Here is a 23,393-nt window from a genome sequence, read left to right as displayed (position 1 = left end):
TTCAAATCTTTCACTGCACAGCATTTTTATAATGTGCCCATGCTTCCTACAGGGCCTCCTGTGCGCTCAGCACAGGACAGATTCTATATCTCGCGGAGCCCGCGGGTATTAAAATGGCTCCATTCCCAGGCCTCGCTGTCCCGTACACATACGAATGCAGACCAACACAAATCTTCTGCACTGTTGCAACTCAGTCTAATTAATCTTGGAGGAGAATTCTGAGCTGATCTTGTTTTCTTCGCCAGCTGTTACCTTGCATCATGTAAGTGATATTACTCAAAGGTTTAGAGCGATCCAAACCCTTCTGTTTTTATAATACTTTGCTTTTTTCCTGTGTGTTGTCCAACACGGCCCATTTCTGACTCAAAAAGGTCTTTGTCTGGCTAATTACAGAGGCAGCTGCAGAGCTCTGAACCAGAGACTGGGAGTTACAGTGCTGACAAAACCAATGGGGGAACCTGCGGCTGAGGCCTTTCATTGCATTTTCAGCTGTAGTGAAAAAGCATCAACATCCTAAGGGCTAAATTAAAGTATTCATAAAGCTAACATGCTCTCTTTCCATCTCCAGTGCCAAATAAAATCTAATTTCCTTCCTCCTGCTAAACTTTATCGTCGCCTTTGATAGAGAAACTTTTAACTGATGCCAAGTTCCCCTGTAAATTCAAACATATCAAACGTGCTGCTGCCGACATTCATCAGAAAATTCTATTGTTGCACTAAATACAGTTGAACAGGAATGAAAACTAATCTGTGTTAACCGTGAAATCGGCATTACAGCGCTCCTTACAACTTGTCAAATATTCACTCCGACCACAGCAAGAATTTAGCCTCACGCGTCTGAGTTTCATAACACTCGAATCCCACCCATACCCAGGAACATCACATCATCCTCCAAAAATGCCTGGGCAAAGAAGAATGCTCTGTAGCTGACTGGCTCACCAGGCTGACCAGCTGGCTAACTGGGAGTCGTGAACTTTTGTCCCGACGCTGCTCCCTTTGCTGGCTGCTAGAGAGGACTTGGGCGACACCAAACAGGAAGCATTCAACAACTGGACGCTTTGGATGTTTATCTCACGCCATTCATCAAACCCCCAAAACCAGAGGAGTCGGGACCCGGCTGGTGAAACAAGGCTGTGATCAGGGAGCCATCGCGGGGTTAGATCTGGGCTTCTTCGTACCCTGACAGGGGTTGGTCTCCTCCACCCTACGGCTGGCTCCCCTCCTCCTTTCTCACAGTCTTCAAGGAGCCTGGCTTAGGGTTGATGCTCTTGTGCCAAGTGGTGACAATAAAAAAGTTACACTTTTAAGCATTCAGCAGATCGCAAGAGCAGTGACCACAAAAGCTGCTCTAAAAGACTGAACTTATCAGCGTCAGGGTGCGCAAGAATAAGGTTGACCTAACCACTATAAGTTGGTAATTACGAGTCAAACCGCTACTATCAAAACCAACTTCACATCAACACAGAGAACAGAAAGAAAATCTATTCTGTAGAAGCAGCCAAGTCATGTGGTTGGTCGGGTGTTTAGCAGGAAGAAGAATGAGCCGAAGAAAAACTATACAATGCGCAGCTATTATAAAAGGTTGCACGACCCCATGTGAAACAGAGAGACTCATTCAATACTATAAGGATAGTTTACTAAATATTAACCTTTGAGGCATGATTCAGAGCCACAGCTGGACTAGAAATACAGTATATTCCAGATAAAAGTGAGCTCAAAAGGAAAACTATAGCAAAGTAAAGCACTCTGCTGATCAGAAAACAAGTTTTTCATCCTTAAGCTATGATCACAAGCTTTAAGGAGATACCAAAGGAATGTGACTGCAGATTTCACGATACCCTCCTAGAGCAACTGCAGCAGAAGAGTGTTTGTGCAGAGCGATGCGCTGCAAGCATTTTTCTATCTTAAATATTAAAGCACATAACGTACCGATTAGAGACAATAAGTGTGTCTAAAGAGGCAGATCACATAAAACCTTCACAACAACCTGTAATAACAGCAATAATTCAAAAGATATTCTGTTAGTGGGACTCATTAAGTCCTGGTTTACTAATCAAGCCGGTCAGTGGGAGATAGGAGCTGGCTGTCTAAAGGGAAAAAACCCTGGCTCAGACAGCAGACAGTAGGGCATCGACTTCTTTATGCTATCTAAACAAAAGAGCTCAAGGACACCGCTGAGAAAGAAAAGTGGATCCAAGTTGCCATCCCGCCCTGCTGGCACAGCGGCCAGACCTGGATGATCAGCACAAAGGTGGACAGACTGTGCAGCCGTTTGAATACAAATGTATCGACTAACAAGACGTCAATGTTATATCCGCTGTGGTTTGTAAGCAACCAGATTCTACACTGAAAGCTCACAACAGCTGACACAGCAGAAAGGCTGACACTGAACTGCACAGATCTGAGTTGGGATAAGCATCCCTGTTTGTTGCATGGCTGAGCGGTGAGTCACTTGGTGAAGCAGGCCAGCTCTCAGCGGAGGAAACGGCACCACAGAGGGGGAATACGCTTCCATCCAAACTCCATCTCCGCGCAGATATTACAACATAAAGTCGAACGCTTTTTCCTGCCTCGGCCGCGCTGACAGACACCTGAAGTTGTGCTGACTGGAGACATCCTGGGACTGCTGTCAACGGCTAGACCGGCTAAGGTCAGAGATCCTCAGCTGGGAAAGTTGGCCGGGATGAGCGGACTCTGTATCGCTCACCGCTGTCATGCATATTCTAGAAAAGAAGGCAGGGATGGACTGAAAGCACACAAGGCCTACAGTCATATTTTCCACTGATATCAAAGCCATATGGCTGGATTTCATGAAATAGTTGAAGCAGTGCACTGCTTCTGGCAGTGTTTAATAGAAGCACTGCACACTAATGTGGATGAACAGACTGGATGTGTTCTGTGGTGATGATGTACAGTATATTATGATGAAAAGATATACAGCGTGGTCAGATGTTTATAGGCTCGCATGACTGCTGGCCATAAATTTTATAATCACCTGGCACATCTTATCAGACTGCCCGCCATCTTTGAATGAACGCATGTGATACAGAGATAAAGCCGGACCTTATCTCGGTTGGATCTCAACTCAAAATGCAGGCGCTGCACTGATTTTCTTTAAGGTGTGTTTCTAAAGCATCGTGTTTCCTCACCTTTTCCTGTTGCACATTCTGCACCAATATGTTACGAGATCCATGCAAATTTGTGCAGCGATGAGATTTTCTGCTCTGTGAACCAGAACTGTTCATAACCAGCTAGCTAGTGAGAATCAGCAGACCTCGTAAAGAACAACAACATTACCCTGCTCCTCTGGAATGTCAACTTGGACAACACGAAGCAAAGGACGCGGGCTCGGCGCACACAGCTCCCGCACAGTCTCCCATTTGTTCCACACAAATTTGCTCCTAATTCCTTTTTTTTTCCTTTTTAATTGTAATTATCATGACTTCAAAGACCAGCGCGGCTCTGACCTACATAAATGTTCAGATTCTAGTGGCTGATGAAAGTGCTTTTTTTAATCACCCTCTCTTTTTATGCCCTCAATGATAATTACACACACAAATGGAGTAATCATCATTATTTGCAAGAGGTTAAACATGTGCATGCACACAGAAGCCATTTCATTATTCCAATAGGCTTTGCATACTATTAATCCCTCACAACTGTTAAGTACAGCACCTATAAGAGCACCTATAAATGGTTAGAAACGCCACACATTTAGCAGATAAATATGAACTACGATTTTTTTCACTGTGCAAATACAGTGTTTAACTTTCCAATTTATACCAAATACTATTTTTGTCCTTTTTGTAATTATTATATGATTATGGACAAGAAAACCACTTCACATGACGGCCATAACATCTGGGGTACTGCGGCTTTGCTGTGCTTATAATATGAGGTTGTTTCAGATGAAGGAAATTAAAATGTTTAACCCTCATTCTTACTTCACACATTATAAAAAGAGCCCACACACGCACATGCAGTATGACTATAAATTTCTGACCAGTTTCACCACAAAACAACAAGAACATAGAAAGTAAGGCGAGGTAAACGCGCCACAGCACTCGTTTGTTGAAAGATGCAACCTATACTTGTGCTTAAAGCCGGTTCTTCTGCTGAGGCTGAACTCCTTCACCAATACCATGTGAAAAAAAATGCTTCGAGATGCACAGCGGGCACAAAACCACTTCATATATGCGCGTGCATATGAGTTTGTACTTGCACTTGCATCGTGTCCAGTGACCTTACACAGCAGCATAAATAACAGGCGCTAGTAGACCGTAACTGGAGGAGCGTCGATGCTGTTGTGTGCATGCTTCTGCGGCGTTTGACTCATTGGGAGCCACATGGCGCAGATGTCTGCTTTGGAAAACAAAACCAAAACAGATGAATATGGTAGGAGATGGCAAAACACATGCTGGTGCTTCGTCACGTTGGTCCTCTTGAGCCTCTGATATCACGGCTGCACTGTGAAAAACAAGCTCCCTGCAGATAGCGAGCTTGTTTTTGTGAAATACACTTCATTTCAGAAGAGATTAAAGAAAACAATGAAGGTGAAGCACGTCCTTTATGACAGAAAATAGACTGTTAAGTATAATAAAGAATGAATGAAGACGTCCCTACCTTCTGATCCACTATGGAGCACACCAGGTCCTTCACGGCAGACAGCGACAGGTCACTGGCCTCCAGGTTCACCGTCTCTCTGGTCAGTCCGATCTGCAGCAGGAAGGACACCCCATGGAAAGAGCTGCGGGAGCTGGTGGGGCTGGGGGCGTTGTGACTGCCGTTGGACAGCCGTGTGTAGATGGGTCCAGACGGGGTGGATGGCAAGGACGGGTGGTGCAGATGGACAGAGTGGAGGAAGGCTCGAGGTAAGGATGGGGGAGAGGAGGCAGACATTGGGTTTCTTCCAGTTGCAACGTAAACGTCTGAACAGTGGAGGAATCAGTGAGGGCTGGCAGAAAAAAGCACAGCTGGGTTTCTGTGGATGAACTCCTGGTAGGGGGAATCTTTGGTCTTCATCAGTAACAGTCAGTTTATTGTCAAAATGATACTGTCCTTTTCAAACTAACAGCCTATCCACCCGCTGGAGCTCACACCGCCCGAGCTCTGTCACCAGACTGACAGGTGATGGAGGAGAAGTGTCTGAACAATACGCAGGCCTCTGCAGTGAAATCACAGCAACACACTTCATATCCTGGAGTTTTGTTCCTTCTCCTTAGTGAAGTCAGTAATCCACTCTGACCACAGGAAGCCTGTCACCACACACACGCACACACACACACACACACACTACTTTTTAACGAGAAGCATTCTCATATCTGAAAACAGTTGTGAAAAGCATTCAGGGTGTATGAATGAATCAGCTGCTGTTCTTACAGTGTAAAGACGCTGAGCTGGATTCACTAAGAGGACGTTTCATTTTACGTTTGTCACAAATCTTTATTCAGAGCTTTTTCAAATCAAATATAAAGTCATTTATTATTATCTGCAAGGTTCGGAGCAAAGCACGCCCCCAAAGTTTGGGGCTTGTCTATAATTTCAATTATTTTAAATTTTCTCGCTACATTTCTCGACTTGTGCTAACTGTGAGAAAGTTGTAAGTAGGCGACTGTACGCGAGCGCGTAAAACGCCAAAACAGCAGGCCACAAGACGCGCAAACGTCGATAAAGGGCATCACTTGTGTGTTTGTACGGATTCAAACCCCACAAACATCTGGAACCGAGGCTTCTGAACATCTGCTCCCCTCCCACTTTCGATTGGCTCGCTGGCAGAACACAACCCGAGCCGAGAATGCCAGCAAAACAAGTTATACAAGCCCCGAATCTGCGCTTTCTGAGCCTGGCCGCTGAACACTCTCTCTCCCGGTACAGTCGGGTTAAAGCCAAACGTCGAGTTAAACGTTTCTTACAGGATACTTTACCTTCGCTCTCGGCGCAGGGCGCTTTTCGATCCATTGTGAGAGGGCTGAAGAAACTTTTCGACTCCATCAAGTGAGGGAAGCACAGTCGGAACTTTATTCTTCTGCACTTTGTTACAAGTCACACAGAAAGCACTCCGGCACAGCCCACAGCTCACACATACTAACTTTAGTTTTGCAGCGAGTCTCGCTGAGACGAGCCGCTCCGTGCATTAATTTTCTCTTATCTTTTATTCCAGATTGTAAATTCATGCGCATCTTATTATCCTTCCAGCTGTGACTACTCCCCCTGTTCGACGAGAAAAAGAGCAGCGACCGTCGCTGGGGCTTGGAGTCTTTTTATTATGTCCGCATAACTGACTTTCCATGAGTGGGGAGGAAAACTTGAACTACACACCATGTGAAGCAATGGCGCCTCCGCTCGAGCTCGAACCAGTGCGCATGTGCCTTTTCTTTTCCGTTATTTCAACTTGGTCATGCCAAAAGAAAAAAAAAGAAAAAAAACTTTACTCCACATGACCCGGATCGAATTGTAATAAATGGCTCTCCCAAGTAGGAAGCAAGAGTCGCAAGGGGACACTGAAGGAGTTCATACAAGTCGAGGTTTATTACCTAAAGTGCGCTCGGCTTAAGATAAAGGGACGTTGTCTATGAATAGATTAACTTTGAAGGGCTAATATGTTATTTAACTAATACTCGGAATATTACAGAACAAATTTCAGGAAATTGTCCAACAGTTCCACTGCATTGTGAGATTTTTCATTTGAGAACATTACAAACAGCCTCTCTCTAATCAGGATGCTCAGTTTAAAGAAAGCCAAGAACAACAGAGAAACAAACAGAAAGCAGCCTTTATTAACAGTAAAAACATAATAAATGCATTAATACTGCGGAAAAGTGCAGTCTATTCCCCTCGCCCAAGCCGTGAGGCCCCCACAGATGTCTTTTACGGTGACACGGTCCACTTCTGATCCACTCATCTTCTCCAGAATCTGCACGGCCTTCTGAGAATCGTTACCCTGCTTGCAGATCACGTAAACTGGAGAGAGAAGTCAAGAGAGACTGGTGGACTCATTACGTTTGATTGGTTGAAACACAACATCAGGTACAAGCAGGTGAATATTTAAAAATCGAGACAGAGTAAAGTCCAGGCTAAATTTATCTCACTGATTAAAGAACGTCACCAAAATAATGTTTTGAATGTTAATTTCTGTAAAGCGGGCCAGCTGCACAGGCTGACTGTACTTGTTTTGGAAAAGGCCTCACATAGCAACCCCATTACAGCCTGTTTCTAGCTGTCCAAAATAAGCCTCTGGCCCAGCAGTGTGAGACTACACAGTGGCCTCTGAATATGCACAAGTGACTGTACGTGCCCGTTCATTTCAAACAACACACCCTAAATGGTGTTTTTGCTGTGTTACCTGGCGGCTGGCAGTCACCTGCCATCTGGTGCTTCAGCTGGCTGATTCTCTCCCGGAGTAACTGGAGATGTTCCCTCTTCCTCTCCTCCAGACTTAAGAGTGGAATATCTGGCAGCAATGTAAGGCGAACAGCCACACAGACACGAGGCTCGCACGAAGAGAAAATACACGATTATGGTGCAGCCAGAACGATTTGTGTCTTAAAGGATACTGAGAGAGGAGGCTAAGTGGCATATATCCACCTCCACCAGAGGGCGTACATCCAACAGGAGATGGGGCTCCTCACTGTCCATTATCGATTTATAGTCCTGGAATCACATTAAAACAGCCCTTAATACACTTAAACTACCAGCTGCTACAATTACAGAGGTGCGGCTTCGCTTTTTGGGGAAAGGCGTGGATTTCTACGTAAGCAGGGAAACCAAAATTACTCATGTGCCTGGACTCGTAATTGTAGAGTAATATGAACGTTTTAACAGTTTTTCCTTAATTCACAGGAAGCAAAACTGTTTCTAACTGCAGCCTCTTGCACAATCTCAGCTGCACCCCAATCAATCATGATCCCCATCTCTGTGCTAAATGACTCAGTGGGTTTCAAAGCAGCAGTTCTGCAGAAACATAAACAGATGCAATCCACGCTCCTGCGCTCGGTGCCAAAGAGAACGTGTTATTCTTTCCCATAGAAAATTTACAGGCGCATTTTAAGTCATTTCCCATTTGGGGCTGGGTCAGCACCAAGATGCAATCAGTTTATGAATGCGCATGAAAACTGAGAAAATTGTGAGTAATCATATAATAAACAGCACTAAATACAGGGAGTCACGCAATGACCGAGCGCTCTGCACTATATAATCCCCACCTGCACTGTGATCCTCTGCTCTTTGGACAGCAGGTTTAGTTTGCGGCACTGAAAAGAGAATTTTCAGAGAATTAGGGATAATTATTTGCACTTTTAAAAATGTCACTTTAATATAAATCAAGTTGATTTAGGAAACACGTTTGAAACCTTCAAAAACCAGCATTCCTCCGTAAATGGGCGTGACTGCAGAAAATGAGGAACTCCGTGAGTTTCTCTTATGACCAACCTTGTCTGTGGCAGCAGATCCACAGAAAGCCTCATAGTCCACCAGCCGGGTCACGCTGGGGTTTTCTCCACATACAGCACAGCCGGCCTGCTTTGGCCGCAGCCTGATCGACCTGAACCTGGCATCTTGGGCGTCAAACATCACCAGCTGCTGGCCGCAGGAAGCTGGCACGCCCGGTCAAGGTTACTAACAAGGCTACTTACTTCTGAGAAGCACCGTGTCGCTCGATTCAGAGGTTCAGAGTCTGGCACGTCTCCCACTGGTACATTAAAAGCCATAGCAACATTCGGGGATTTTGCTGGGAATATGGTGCAACACTTTCCCGGCTGACGCATCACGGGAGGTGTTAGCATCAGTACAACAATGCAATACAGAAGGCAGGACGGGGTGCGTCTATTCTCTCCCGTGACTCTCAGTACCAGCACGAGAACATGACAATGGCAAATAAATAGTCAACTCAGAGAATGCAAACAAAAATCTCCCTTCCCCTCCTTATCATTCAGCAGCTCATTGTTAATCAATTCTGGTGACTAAGCAAAAGAGCTCAGATGCAAAGAAGCACAATAACTAAACTATATATAACAAGAAGGTGAAGAAAAAAAGGATACAGCCCTGTCCAGAGGCAATCTTGAGGACTTCCAAAGCTTGGAAGCAGCCCATTATCCCTGGAACTTCAATACAAGCGGGAAATATTATAAAGAACGATCATTTACACCGACTGTGGCCTCTGGGAAGGTGAGGGAACAAGACTCACCCACTCCTAACACTCCTCCATCAGAGCAGTTGGTCACCGTCTCTGGAGGTGGAGGCACTGGATACAGACATCTGTAGCAGGGGCCTCCACGGTAGTTATACACCGTCAACTGCAGACACACAAAAGATACCGCATACTGTACCCACTGCACCGATGAGGAAAACGGGGGTCTGCCTTCTACCTTACCTGCCCTTCCATCCGTAAGGCACTCGCCGACACGAGAGGTTTGCCGCTGAGCACGCAGGCGTCGTTCACCAGATAACGAGTGGGGACGTTGTCTGAGCAATCAGCCACAATGTCATATATGAGGTCAGTGAAGTCAAGGCGTCCTCGCGGTTTATCAGACACGCATTACTTACAGCTTCTTCTGAATTTCTCTTCATGTGCGCTGATAAGTAATCACAGAACGAGACTTGGCAGATAGCAGCTATGTGACATATTCATGATTTTACAAGTAGAGGTCTGTGCAATAGAGGATACTGTTGAATAAGCTGTAAAGCGTTTTCCGGCGAGAGCTGCAGGTGGTAGGGAATGCACTCCACAGTGGAATTTAACCTGCAGAGATAAATGCAGATTCAAGTAATTCCCTATAAAGTCTGTGTCCTGCATAAACAGCACATTTAATACAAACACCTTAACTGTCCTGCAGCAGCACGAGAGCCAAGAAAGCAAAAAAAACGCAACATGCGAGTCCCGACTGTGGCAGCAGACCTGTCGGAAACCTGCTCGTGCTTCCTTCCTTCTCCATCTTTGCCATCTCGACTTCCAACGCAGAGGAAAAACACTGACAAACATTACAGTCGCACGTCATTTGCATCGTGCATGCAAGAAACGATCATTAAAGAGCAATTATTAACAACAAGGCTCAATAAAACTGGGGAACAAGTGCAGCCCAGCATTAAATTGATGTTTCAGTTCTTTGCTAGTCAGCGAACTGACGCCCTCGTGTGGCCGTAGGTTAAAGACGTGTGCGCGAAACCACAGAAGGCCTACTGTGTGGCAAAAAGGCACAAAAACAGCTGTCTCTAAAATAACATGTTTACAAAATATTTGTAGACTGGGGTGAAATACAAAACCAAATATAACCTGTGGTGAGACTGGAAAGCGCCGGTGTGCATTATAACGCAGCCCAATGTTTGCACAAAGCATAAAATACACTAATTATCACAGTTACTGAACATCTACTAATAATATCCAAACAGTAAGGTCTCTGTTTCCAGTTCGGGGCGGGAGGGCATTTTTAGACAGATTAGTAACAGTATACTCAAAAAATCTTTCATACTTGAAGTCCTAGATGATTTTGGTATTCTCTACACATCTGCATACCACGAATTATACGCAGTGTACACAGAGAGCAATCTGGGAAGCCGTCGCCTATCGTGTCAGACTGAGCCTGCAGGGCTGACAGCAAATGTCAAAGTAAGATGTCGTTACTGTTGTTGAATGTAGGAACTAAATGAAGAATAAGAGTTTAAACTGTGCTGGGATGAAGGACGGTGGTTTTGTGGCCACTGCACTATGTTTTAGTCCTTCACGCTTACCTGCATGCAACCAAGGCTTCCTTAAAGTGACCAGGACTAAAAAGAGAAATACCCAGTCTCTGGTTTCTTGCATAGATATTAGCAGTTGTTCACATGCAGACACTTGATTGCAGCAATAAAACAGTACCAAGTCTGTACCTCTGAACTGCACTGGCAGCAGAGAGCGCCTTGGCCTGGCCCTGGTTCTCCTCCCCATGAAGCACCTGTCTGTGCAGGTTACTCAGCTCCACTTCATCGTAGTCTAGCAGGCCGAGGCGACCTGGGGAGGCAAGAAAGGCTTTAAAACTCATCAAACACTGATACCAATGAGTATACTCATAAGGTACAAACTTTTAAATTATGCATCCAAAGTTTGCCTGACACCCCACCTGAGAAAACAGGTAGTATAACTCTCTCTTATTTCAATTCACTAAATGTTAAATCTTAAATGTTATACCGTACGTTTTCTTGTCTCTTCAGCTTTAATCGTTTTACTCACCAAAAATTAACTTTTTATGGCTCAACATTATTTTAAGTAAACGCCACTTTTAATGAGCTGATTACTTTGGTGGTGATGTCCTCTAATCAACAAGCGTACCTACCAACACCTGCTGCTGCAAGATACTGCGCCAGGGGGCAGCCCAGTCCTCCACAGCCCACAATCAGCACGGATGTCTTGGACAGATTCAGCTGACCTGCAGATAATCAGTCCTCACTTGGTACAATGCTCTGAACATCAGACGAGTGTAATCTGCAGCCATCCGTACCTTGCACACCAAGCTCGGGCAGGAGGAGCTGTCGACTGTACCGCATGATGTCCTCGTTGGTGAGAGCCGCTTTGCCTGTGAGCGGAGTAAGGGGCGTCACTCTCTGATGTAGCTCCACCGATGCAGCTCGGCTCTGATGTCACACCAAATACATTTGCATAGTTTTTATTCACCAAAGTCTTCCACAGTTTCCCTCTAAAATCAATCCAGATGTGTTTTTTAAGGTTTTGAAGTATTTTGTGTTTTTCGATAAACTCTGATGTACAAATGTATCGCTGCACTCAGATTACAGCTGCACCATGTGACCACTCTCATTGAATTTTTACTTTGATTTTTCCTTATGTTAAAGAGCCAGTACTCAGACATGTTTTATGCATTTATATTAAATTACAGATCCTGGTTCACTTGAACATTTCACTCTTTTTCATGACAGCTTTCCAGCTATTCATGTTCAAAAGATTTCAGTCTATGAAAAAAGGTCAGAAAGTGAGTTGGATGAGTCTTTAAAAAAATCCAGGAAAGTATTTGATCCATGAAGCTGGAATGTCAAAGAAATCATGTCCAAACTTTGGATCATCTGGGCGAACAGAAAATGTTCTTAAAAAATGGATGATTTTGGATTGAATGATATTAACTCAAAACATGTGAAAACAGGAGGAAATAAAAAGGTTTGACCAGCAAAGGTCAAAGATTAAATGTTAGAAAGAGATAATAATTAATAACAGGCAGGCTAAAGTAAAGCACAAATAGGTGACATATTTAGAAGATAAGATAAACGATCAATAAACATGGTTAGATGGAGAAAACAAATTGTAGGCTCACATAAATGAATATATTAGGGATTTTTTTATTTAAAATAAGGTTTAAAAACGTCAGGTAATAATATAATAATTAGACGCCTACAATGGGGAATCTTATTTTATAAGAATTAATGCAAACTTTTCATCTTAAACTCTGAGATTGTAAGGATCAGGTGAATATGAACTCTTGTCTCAATGATGCATTTAATATTAATTATGCAGCTGGTTGCTGTGGCGACACCTTGTGATAGCCGGATAAACTCTGAGGTGTTGGAGTAACATAACGTCCTTCCCCGATATCGTCACTAAACTAAGCTCCCATTATGCTCACGTTATAACTGCACCGTTAATGCCACACAAGAAATCAGGCACATACACACACCGAAACACACCGATACACAGACGTGAATTCACTTTCGCACCTTTTCCAGTTGCGCCAGTTTGTTCTTCAGAGCTGCGATCTCCTCCTCTTTCTCCCGCAGCTGCGCCTTCAGGCCGCACACCTCCTGCGCCATGGTGCAAAGAAAAAAACCCTACGGTTAGAAAAATGAAGCTCTAAAGCAGGAGACTCCTCTCAGACATGTTGACATGCCAAACACACGGTGCAGGCTTCCGGGTTGGTCACGTGGTAAAGACACCACGTGGTAGATGACGTCTGGAGCGCCGGTCAGAAAAAATATCAAAAAGTAGCTAAATAATAGAACATTTTAATTAGATTAAGAAATAATAATACTAATATAATATAAACAGGAAATTCGTCAAATATTTTTGTGTTTATTTGTTTTTGCCAGGGCGTATTCTTAAAAACATTATAGGTGAAAAATTATGCATTTATTTAATTAAAATAAATAGAAACCTATTGGGGAGGGGGGGAGCCTAAGGATCTGTTAATGCAGTGAGTGCCAATTTACCGTCATGGTTTGGGTTCACGTGTCCTCTCGAAAGCGAAGGAAAAATAAAATGTAAAGTTGCTATGAGAGCTCACTATGCTAATCCTACACACCCCTGTACCAGTGTGCGGTGACAAGTGGCTGATAACTCATTTCCTATATGTCCCTGAACATACCGGGTTTTCACTGGGGTGCTATTGGGGGGGTTATAGAGGGGCTCATAGGAACCCAGGAAATCCTATCTACAAGAGAGAAAACCCAAACACAAGCACGTGAGTTTAACGATTTTAATGCGCACAGAGCTCGTGACTCCATAAACACAGATCAGGAGTTGCACTGGAACAATGCAGCTGCATCTCTAAATGGCAATGCTTTCATAATCCCATCAAAAAACAGAGAGCAACAAAATAATGCATTAAAAAAGATGAAAACTAAAACATCATTTAAGCATCATAAATATACTTCATTGTTATGTGTTTACGATAAATTGTGTGCATAAAACAATAAGGAGGGTGCACCAGAGTAAAGCTCCCGTTCACGTGGCTGGGCTTTACGCTGTGACCTGCAGCTTATGAACATACAGAATGTGCGGTTTGCTGCTCAAAATGAGCACCTATCAAATGACTCTGGGGTCACTGTGTCAGGCACCCATGCGGTTCCTGGGAGTGGAAAAAACACACACACACACACACACACACACACACACACACACACACACACACACACACACAGACGGTGACGCGCTGCGGTTTAGAGTCCTCCCTCCTGCTCTTCACATGATCTGAAAGCTTTCACAGAGGAGAGACAGGAATGTGCAAAGGAGCGACTACATCAGTGGCTGATCGAAGCCACGCTGCCTCCACAATGTCTTTATTTCACACTGTGGCTGTCTGCGTGACCCTCATCCACTACACCAACGGAATCCCATGGACAGAAGAAAAGGTAAATATATTCAAAGGATCTGCTCGCGTTCTGGGCCTGAATGCACCGTGGTACTGCTTCACAGTCATGTGTTTAAACGCTGAGAGAAATCTGCTCCAAATATGAATCCATTAAAATAAGAACTTACCACGTGCTGTGTTTACTCTGACCATCAGTAACCTGCTTTCGACACGAGCATGACTGCTTACTGTCATTATTTCCTGTCTTTGTGATGCTTTTATCATTTAAAAGCATCTGTGCTGAATGATTTGATCGTTTTGGGACTAATAATTAACCATGTAGAAAAAAAATAATAGTAATTTTAGCATGTTAATGTCTTTATATTGTGATTATATTGTTTGTGGTTACCTGCACCGTTACTGCTGTTACATTACTCCATAAGAGAAAAAGAGAGGCTCTCAAGTAATCGGATACATCTTTATAATTAAGTGAAATATGTGTTCATGACGTTAGAACAATCCCCTGCGCTTTTAACACTGTTGTGTAATTCTCCTGAGGTACACCAGGGTATCCCTGGACATAAATCTTCTTCATCTATATTCTTCTTCTCCTCTCCCCTGTGCTTGGTTGCTATGGCAGCACAGCCATCATCATTGATCCTCCAATTGTGGGTCTTGGTATTTATAGACCTTAAGTGGACCCCCTTTTAACCCTCTATGAGTTCAGTGAGCCCCAGCTCTTTGAAGGGCTGTATTCAGTCTGTGTGACCACATAATTATAGTTTTCCCTCTGCAAACACAGGCCTGCTGTATGAGTCAGCCACTATGGGCTTAAGACGTACTGGGAGCAGGTTTTGTAAGTGAATATTTGTGCCTCCGCTGAAATAAACAGACCTGGGGAACGTATCTTCTGTTGTTGTCTGCAAAGAAGAGCAAATGTTGTTGTTGGTTCTGCAGATGTAGCAGTGCCGAAGCAAAGAGTCAGTTAATCTGTCAGTTTGTTGCTTCGGCCATTTATTCCAACTCCAACAAACATAACATAAATATAAATGACTAATTCATTAAGTGAATAATGACCACATCAACTGATAATAACCTTAATATTATTCCTTTAAGCTCTGAATCTATATAAATATTTTATAACCTTGGAGTGCTGCTCGTTTCCACCACATTCCCAATTAAGTACTAGCTGAGGGCCTAATAGAAAAAATGGAGCCGCACACAGACGCGGGCTTTGATTGGTCTCTGATATTTACTCTCAGCTGTTTCCCCCCCGATTCCCTGTTTGTTACCAGGACAACAGTGTTTCTCAGCAGGTGAACTTTGTGACCAAATGAAACAGGACTGATTGGAAGATCAATGCGGTTTTTTAGGCCACGACTGTGAATCAGCAGTCATTGAACTGACTCTTATAGTTTGCACAAAACAGCAAACTGGCATTTTACTAAAGAAGAGTAATTCCATGTTAACAACTATGCTTGTCTTTGCCTCCTGTCTATTCATTAGATGCTTGCTTTTTTAAAGGAGCCACTCTGTAAACTTGTGTCTCTTCTCAAAGCTCTAATTAGCTCTTGTGTCCCGACAGGCTTTTTTCACAGCTTATTAAGGACACTGTCTTTTATTTAACAGCTTTACCATATGATCAAGTTACTCATAGCTCATATTTATTTTTTCTGTTAAAAAAGCTACATTTATTCTTTCCTCCCCCAAAGTTCCTGCATATATGAAACATCCAAATTCCCCATGTTTGTAATCTTAGCGCTCTTTCCTGTCACATGACAGGATGAACGTATCATTATGACACAACAGCAGTCTATGCGTCACCCGCACAGTTACTTAACTTGAATCCATCACAGGCTTCTCTGCTACTATTAAACAGCTGCTGAGGAAAAAAGTGGACCATTGCACACGCTGTGTGAAAACAGATGTTTATGAATTGCTTGTTGTGTTCTATGCTCTGCAGTGATGAACAAAAACAAGCCGTAGGACTGCTGAGCAATACTTTTTTGTTGTTTTTCTGACAACCACTTATTTTAAGTATCAGTTGAATCCATTCATTTTATCTCTTGCTTCTTTGGTCCTGTCCAGTTGTACCACACAGCTGTCACGCTAACACAGGATGAGATGCGTGCTGCCCTGTCGCACACTGATGTAGAGCAAATGTGGCAGAGGGACCTGAGACCACTGCTCGTTACCAGGTATCCAGGGTCTGCTGGCAGCCAGGCTGTGCAGGACGTAAGTTGATCTGATACCAGATCTGTGTCTTTAACTAGAGGAACAGTCATCTTTACTATCATCATGTGTTATCATGCACACGTCTGGATGGCAGGAAAAATGTAAAAATAATGTTATATTTCCTCCAAAAAAACACAATGTTTTACACCTGGGAGGACACTTTCCACATTTGTAGTAAATGCAATTCCACTGGTAATAATAAAATGCTGTTTAATTCTGCAAAACAGGAATCAGGTCAGTATATTCAGTGGTTTAGCTAAGTAGTAAGGAGATGATAAGATGAAGGAGAGGCTAAATTACATAAAAACCTTTGCGTGTGTGTCCGCAGCACATCAAAACAACCCTCGGTTCGCTCGGAGCACAGTGGGACGTTACAGAGGACAAGTTTGTGTCACAAACACCATATGGACCTCTGCCCTTCACCAGCCTAATTGCCACCCTGAACCCATCAGCCAAACGCCGCCTGGTCCTAGCCTGTCACTACGACTCCAAGTACTACCCACCACAATGGCACGGAAGAGAGTTCCAAGGAGCCACGGATTCTGCCGTTCCCTGTGCCATGATGTTGGAGCTGGCAAGAGCCCTGGATCTGGATCTGAAAGCTCACAAGGTATAATTCTAAGTCATGATTTACAGCTGCAGGGCACAGTAAGCTAAAATGGTACATTATACATTATTAGTAACAGGCGTTTCATTGAAACCCAAGCCTTTTGGTGCTAGTCTGTAATGTGTTTGGTGTTTTAGAGGTTGTGATCAGCACTGACTTGACTGTGGTCATGAATCACGATGAACAACACAACATCACACAACAACAACACAAATGAAAGCTGAAAGGAAACCTGGCCAGAGGTAACAAAACACCAAGAGCATTCAATTTTCCTACCTGCAGCACTTTGATATAATATATTTTTATCTTAAACACCCAGGCTCTGTAGTTATTAGGAAAAGATTTCGCACCACTGTGAAAAACAATTTAAACTACGTCCTCATATAGGAATTAAGAGACAAGTGCTCAGGCGCTGCTAATCAGTCACACTTGATTGGCTGATCATCATCAGCGTGAGCGACTCAGGTGTGCATTAACACAATGCCAGGAATGAATGACATCAGCGATGAGCTTTGAGAAGCAACTGTTGCTGCTCATCAATCTGGGAAGGGTTACAAGGTCATTTCCAAACAGTTGGAAGTCCATCATTCTCCAGAGAGAAACATCAGTGACAAGCGGAAAACATTCAAAACAGCTGCCGGTCCTCCCAGCAGGGAGCATCCCACCGAATTCAAACCGAGGTCAGACCGTGTAATGGCCAGAGAGACCCCAGAGCTTTATCTCAGACTCTACAGGCCTCAGTTATCATGTAAAATGTTAAGGTTCAACCAAAACTAGGGCATACATCAGGACAATGATCCCAAGAACAGCAGCAAATCTATAACAGAATGGCTGAAAACAATCAAGGTTGTGCAACGGCAGAGTCAAAGTCCAGAACTCAGCCTGACTGAAATGCTCCGGTGGGACCATCGGTGAGTTGTGCATAAATGTCCACAGACTTCATGTTATTGCCGCCACAGGTGGTGCTATAACCTGTTTCACAGGACTTGACGTAGCTGCCCATCATTGTGTGGTAATACAGCTCCCACCAGTACACCAGTGCATTTTAAACACCAGTTAGGATCTCTTGCAAAAAGGAAAATACGAGACTTTGGCTCTATGTTTTACACTTATTAAGATCAATTCACCGCTCGTATTGATCCTTACATGATGAAAATATAAGAATTTGCCCAGTGCCATCTGCTAAGAGCTTTCACAGAGTCAGGGAATAAGAGGATGCAGACGTTTTTCACAGCAGAGATATGACACGTTGAGTTAACCAGCATTGATGAAGGCTGTAATCCATTTAGGTGAGACCAGAGCTATTGGTACTGCTCCAGCACTGCTGGCTTCCTATGCCTGATGTCAAAAAGGCATTTAAATGTTGCTCAAATGTAGCCTACACATTTCAAACACTAAATATTTTTCATATTCATTTGTGAACCTGCAGGCGTCCACACTACAACTCAAGATCGGGATAAGAGCAACATTTCAAGTTACATTCTGGATGTTTAAAAATTAATTAGTACATACACGTTTTAATTGTTCTGCTCAGTATTAATGCATTAGAAAAGAAAAAAAACATTAGCATTCATGCAGCTAGCTCCTCTGCCCTTTTCCTGTTCCACAGCTGAGCTCAGCCTCCTGTCTGCTGGGCGGACAGTGACATCGTCTGTGACAGAGAGATCAGCCAGGGGACGTGTTTTCCACACTCAACTGTCTGTCACAGAGGTCACGGTGGAAATAGGAAGCACACTGAATTCAAATGCATTCTGTGGACGAGAGAACACATAATCAATATGAGAGCTGATAAATCGTGTGTTTAAAAAATCTGTTCTAGAAAAGAGCAATGAAGCAAAAGAATAAAATGAATATTTCCTTTGAAAAACATTTTTCTTAGTTTTCTGTCAAGTACTATGAAACAACACTAGATGGCAGCAAAACTCTTGGATAAAAAGTAATTCTACTGGTTTTTGTTTTTACTCTGTTTAGAGCTTAAATTCCAACCTGACCCTGCAGTTACTCTTCTTTGATGGGGAGGAGGCTCTTTTTCAGTGGACCGCCACAGACTCCCTGTATGGCTCTCGCCACCTTGCCCAGAAGATGGAGGCCACCGCGCATCCTCCAGGAGCCGCAGACACCAACCAACTGCACGGCATTGTAAACATCACTTCTCCTAATTCTTCTCTGTCCAAATCACGGAGGATTAGGATAATCACTTAAGCACACTCAAGATCATCCTTTTGTTAGCCAACATCAATTTCAGTACAATCTGCTTAGCCCTGATCTCCTCTTACACACTCGAACAACTGAAGTGCATTTCTTAAATAGTTTTGTATTTGAAAGAATTACACAGCCACTTATTTCATCACCAGGGAGGCTCGGAGGGCTTTATATGGAGCAGAAGTTATTACACGCTCTATAAAAGTATGATGTCACTGTACCCGGTATATATGTCCGTATCCACGCTATAAAGAGATAACTGTTATCCAAAAACTGGGGAGATAAAGTTTCCCAACATTGCTGGTGTGTGAGCGTGTGTGTGCATGCGTGTAGACAGACAGAAAGACAGATTGGTGTGTTTTATGTGCAGCACCGTGGAGCACGTGATGTAATCACCTCAAAGCAGCACCGCTGAGGTGTGATTATTATGGGAATGAGCTGCTTAACGGGGAATTACCGCCGGGGTGTGTAGACAGAGTTTCTCATGAGAGATGGGCATCATTCATCCCGTCCTGTCTCTGCTCCTCCAGGATCTGTTTGTGTTGTTGGATCTGATCGGCGCTCCCAGTCCTCGCTTTGGCAACCAGTTTCCAAGCACAACAGCCTGGCTCTCCAGACTTCAGCACATCGGTGAATAATCATTCACTAATGCTTTATGTATAATATGCTGTCTTTGGTGCAGCGAGGTTGAGTGATCACCAAACATTAGCAGCTACATGAGTCTTGTTAGTCATCACCATATAGAAGCTATTCACCTTTGTAACACATTATCCTTTAATTGCAACATTTCAATGAGATTATGAATAAATTAATGTGATAACAGTCATGGGTTTGTGGCTTAAAGGGTTGTTAATGGAAACTAGTTAACCTGCATGGATCCTGTTACGGTCCTGGGCCTGGTGACCCAGTGTTTAGATTTAGAGCTTTCCGGGGTTTAGTCTTTTGTGTTTCTAGCTTCCAAAGTTCTTTGTGATTACAAGTTCGTAGGTTTTGTTTCTTTGCCTTCCACGTCTATAGTTTAGGTTTTGTTCTGTCTCCATGTTTACTCATCTGTCTTCCCTGTCAGCTGTGTCTCCTTAAGTCGTGTCTGTGTGTGTTATATGCTCAGTTTCTAGTCTCTAGTTTTCCGTCGCTATGCCTGCCCTGTGTTCCACGTTTAGTTACTCTTGTCTCCATGTTTCATGTCTGATTCCCCTTGTCAGTCATGTCTCCTTGTCACAGTGAAGATCTCATGTTTCCTGTTTTATTTTGATAGTTTCTTGTTCTGTGTTCAGTGTATTCAGTTTTGCTTCCTCCCCGTTCGTTGTGTCTGACTAGTCCCAGCCGTGTTTCCCTCCTGTTTCCCTCATTACTCCCGTGTGTATTTAAGCCCTGTGTTTTCTTCTGTCTTTGTCATGTCATAAATCCTTTTTTCTGCGTGTTGCCGCTGTGCTCCTAGTAAATTCCTAGTTCTCTGGTTTCCAGTTCCTTGTTTTTGGGATGGTTTCTGTAAATGTGTAGAATTATTTCCAGCAATAAAGCTGCCGTTTTCAGTTAACTTCCCGTGTTGTAAATCCTGTGTTTGGGTCCTACATCCTGCCACCACGCAGCCGTACCTTGACAGATACAGCCATGTTGATTGGTGCAGGGAGAGAGGAGTTAGAGACAAAGTTAGAGAGACAAGGCTGAGATGGTTTGGGCATGTGCAGAGGAGAGATAAAAGACAAAGGTTGCTAAATATGGAGCAGGAGGAAAAGAGGAAGACCTGAGAGGAGGTATCGAAGGAGGAGATGCAGAGGGTTGGTGTGATAGGTTGGTGTGATAAGCATATAGTTAGGGCTGGACCAGGTGACCCTGAATCCTCCCTTAGTTATGCTGCAATAGACATAGGCTGCCGGGGGATTCCTATGATGCATTGAGTTTTTCCTTTCCAGTCACCTTTCTCACTCACTATGTATTAACAGACCTCTCTGCATTGAATCATATCTGTTATTAACCTCTGTCTCTCTTCCACAGCATGTCTTTTATCCTGTCTTCCTTCTCTCACCCCAACCGGTCGCAGCAGATGGCCGCCCCTCCCTGAGCCTGGTTCTGCCGGAGGTTTCTTCCTGTTAAAAGGGAGTTTTTCCTTCCCACTGTTGCCAAAGTGCTTGCTCATAGGGGGTCATATGATTGTTGGGTTTTTCTCTGTATCTATGAAGCGCCTTGAGGCGACTTATGTTGTGATTTGGCGCTATATAAATAAAATTGAATTGAATTGAATTGAATTGAGGAGGAAACAGAGGCAGATGAGTAGCTGAAAGAAGAAAATACAGCAAATTGTTTGTTTATTTATTTATTTATTTATTTATTTATTTTTACTATTAATAATTAACATGTGAGGTGTTTTCACTAACCTTTGAACTTTTTATTTTCTGCTCTGCCTTTTCTAAACTTAGAAAAGCGTCTTCACTCCATGAGCCAGCTGGTGGACCATCCTAACAGCGTGCAGTATTTCTGGCCAAATCACCACGTGGGCCATGTGCTGGATGACCATATACCTTTCCTAAACAGAGGTATGACCCTCAAGCAACACAACAACTAAATCAGCAGTTGCCCTTACTGTGTTGTTCTCTTTGGTGATCCTCATAATGTGCCTCTCTGCCAGGTGTTCGGGTCCTTCACCTTATCCCCTCCCCCTTTCCGTCTGTGTGGCACACGTTTGATGACAACGAGCAAAACCTGGACCGTTCCACTATTGAGAACCTCAATAAGATCCTGCAGGTTTTTGTTTTGGAGTACCTCAGCGCCAGACCCACCGTTCCTTCAAATCCACAGAATGCCCCCTAAAGCTCCCTGTAAACCCTTCATCCTTTGATGTCTCACTGTAGTAAAGATCCTCAGCTGCCACTTTAAAGACACAGAGCATTCACTGCATTAACCTCTATTTATATACTGAGACGCATATGTACTGCTTAACTTAATGACTGAGATAAAAGGGTTAAATTGTGTGCATCAGACGAGTGCTTGTTGTAGAGAACATTTTCCATAGATGATCTTTAGAAATATTGATCTAACCTGCATTTTTATTTTGAAAGTCTGAAAGTTGTATGCGTGTAAAATGAAAGATGAGGCTCATCAGAGAGACTAAGGCTTCATAGCTTCTTCATTTCAAGCCCCCAGCAACAATCCGAGCACAAAGGACCATCAGTGTGTTTCTGCAACACTGCTCTCTTTGTATCAGTCAAAGGCCTTCCTTATACCGCGAGGATTCATCTCAGCGCCAACACTAACATCGAGGATCTTTACCACGCCTCAAAAAGTCGAAATAAGAGCAGCGCTGTGTTAAAAACAGTTTTCATTTTACACACTTTCTCAGTAACAATGAAGTAAATGAAGCCGCTAAGATCTAAATTGGAGATAATTTCATTATGGATTGCTTTTGGAATGCCCTCAAACACTTGCTTATAGTCATTTGATGACATTCAGAATCCCCAGTCGGGCATGCTGTGTGAGAAATATAGTCAGACCACCCACACAGCTGCTACCAAACATATTGAGTATATGGCGACACACATGCCACACTGTGCGAAATTTCCCCTCCTATATTAAACCTGTTCGGTGTTTAGAGAACAAACCTGTCAGTAGCAGGAAGTGTGGTTAATTTGTACTAAAACAACATCTTTAGCCTTTTATATCCTCTCATCTTAGGTGAAGTGGATGACTTCCTGTGCTGGTGTTTCATGTGCCTGTCTTTGTTTATATGACGTTATTAGCTTGGTTTTAATGTAAATGCCAGAATAATATACTCTGCCAAAACTGGACTTCCTGTATTTGGAGACTGAAATAAATGTTGATTCAGAAAACAAAGGAGAGAGTTGGTTTTTTGCGGGATTTTTAATCATTTGACAACTTTGTGTTTAAGCAGATCCAGACTACTGTACGTACTGCAGCTCCTCCTCTAAAGCATTTCTGTATTTCTGACCTGCAACAAGGAAAATTTGACTCTCCTTCCAGTCCAACATCTTTTCAAATCACTTTTTTGATTCCTCGGCTTCACCAGTCTTTCCCCTAATCCTATCAAGAGGCCATTCCCCAAATTCCACACCATCTAAATCCTCTTCAGTCCGGACCACTCGCATGTAACCACTCGAGGAGGTTTTTGTTTGCTGGAGGCAGAAATATTTATGATGCAGAGGTGATGAAGAGGTTTAGTTATATGTGAACCAAAGAGAGGGGTTGGATTCAAACTATATTTTGGAAAGCAGCACGTCTGAACAAAGAACAGAAGACCAGGCAAATCGAGAGTTGTATAACAGTGTATTGTGGCATCCAGTTTATGTGTGACAGCA

At 43.4% G+C, this 23,393-nt stretch overlaps 3 protein-coding genes across 3 annotated transcripts in view; 1 reads left to right on the top strand and 2 right to left on the bottom strand.

Moving 5' to 3' along the window:
• prkd3 (protein kinase D3) overlaps positions 1 to 6,196 on the bottom strand; it is a 35,698-nt gene extending 29,502 nt beyond the window's left edge. Inside the window, exons 1-2 of the mRNA XM_085342505.1 lie at positions 5,925 to 6,196; positions 4,624 to 5,255 (exon numbers count right to left, since the gene is read on the bottom strand). Coding sequence (XP_085198631.1) covers positions 4,624 to 4,899 — 276 coding nt within the window. The 5' untranslated portion in view covers positions 4,900 to 5,255; positions 5,925 to 6,196. The remainder of the gene's footprint in view (positions 1 to 4,623; positions 5,256 to 5,924) is intronic.
• Positions 6,197 to 6,802: 606 nt separating this feature from the next.
• mocs3 (molybdenum cofactor synthesis 3) lies at positions 6,803 to 12,865 on the bottom strand. Its single transcript, XM_085342887.1, has 13 exons — positions 12,691 to 12,865; positions 11,469 to 11,601; positions 11,304 to 11,396; positions 10,861 to 10,981; positions 9,655 to 9,736; positions 9,368 to 9,478; positions 9,182 to 9,290; positions 9,036 to 9,098; positions 8,428 to 8,591; positions 8,202 to 8,249; positions 7,554 to 7,650; positions 7,343 to 7,450; positions 6,803 to 6,960 (listed from the first exon to the last, which is right to left on the bottom strand). Exons 1-13 carry the CDS (start codon positions 12,781 to 12,783, stop codon positions 6,803 to 6,805), a joined length of 1,380 nt encoding a protein of 459 aa, XP_085199013.1. The 5' UTR covers positions 12,784 to 12,865.
• A 1,061-nt stretch (positions 12,866 to 13,926) lies between these two features.
• qpct (glutaminyl-peptide cyclotransferase) lies at positions 13,927 to 22,900 on the top strand. Its single transcript, XM_085343218.1, has 7 exons — positions 13,927 to 14,100; positions 16,128 to 16,274; positions 16,603 to 16,884; positions 18,853 to 19,020; positions 19,614 to 19,713; positions 21,501 to 21,617; positions 21,710 to 22,900. Exons 1-7 carry the CDS (start codon positions 13,969 to 13,971, stop codon positions 21,889 to 21,891), a joined length of 1,128 nt encoding a protein of 375 aa, XP_085199344.1. The 5' UTR covers positions 13,927 to 13,968; the 3' UTR covers positions 21,892 to 22,900.
• Positions 22,901 to 23,393: the final 493 nt, after the last annotated feature.

This window comes from Diplotaxodon limnothrissa, linkage group LG19, assembly GCF_057381915.1.
Source record: "Diplotaxodon limnothrissa isolate DT_005_m linkage group LG19, D_limnothrissa_male_GT1.1, whole genome shotgun sequence".
NCBI lineage: Eukaryota > Metazoa > Chordata > Actinopteri > Cichliformes > Cichlidae > Diplotaxodon > Diplotaxodon limnothrissa.
The sequence above is the reverse complement of the archived record's forward strand: the minus strand, read 5'-3'. Positions and strand labels throughout refer to the sequence as shown.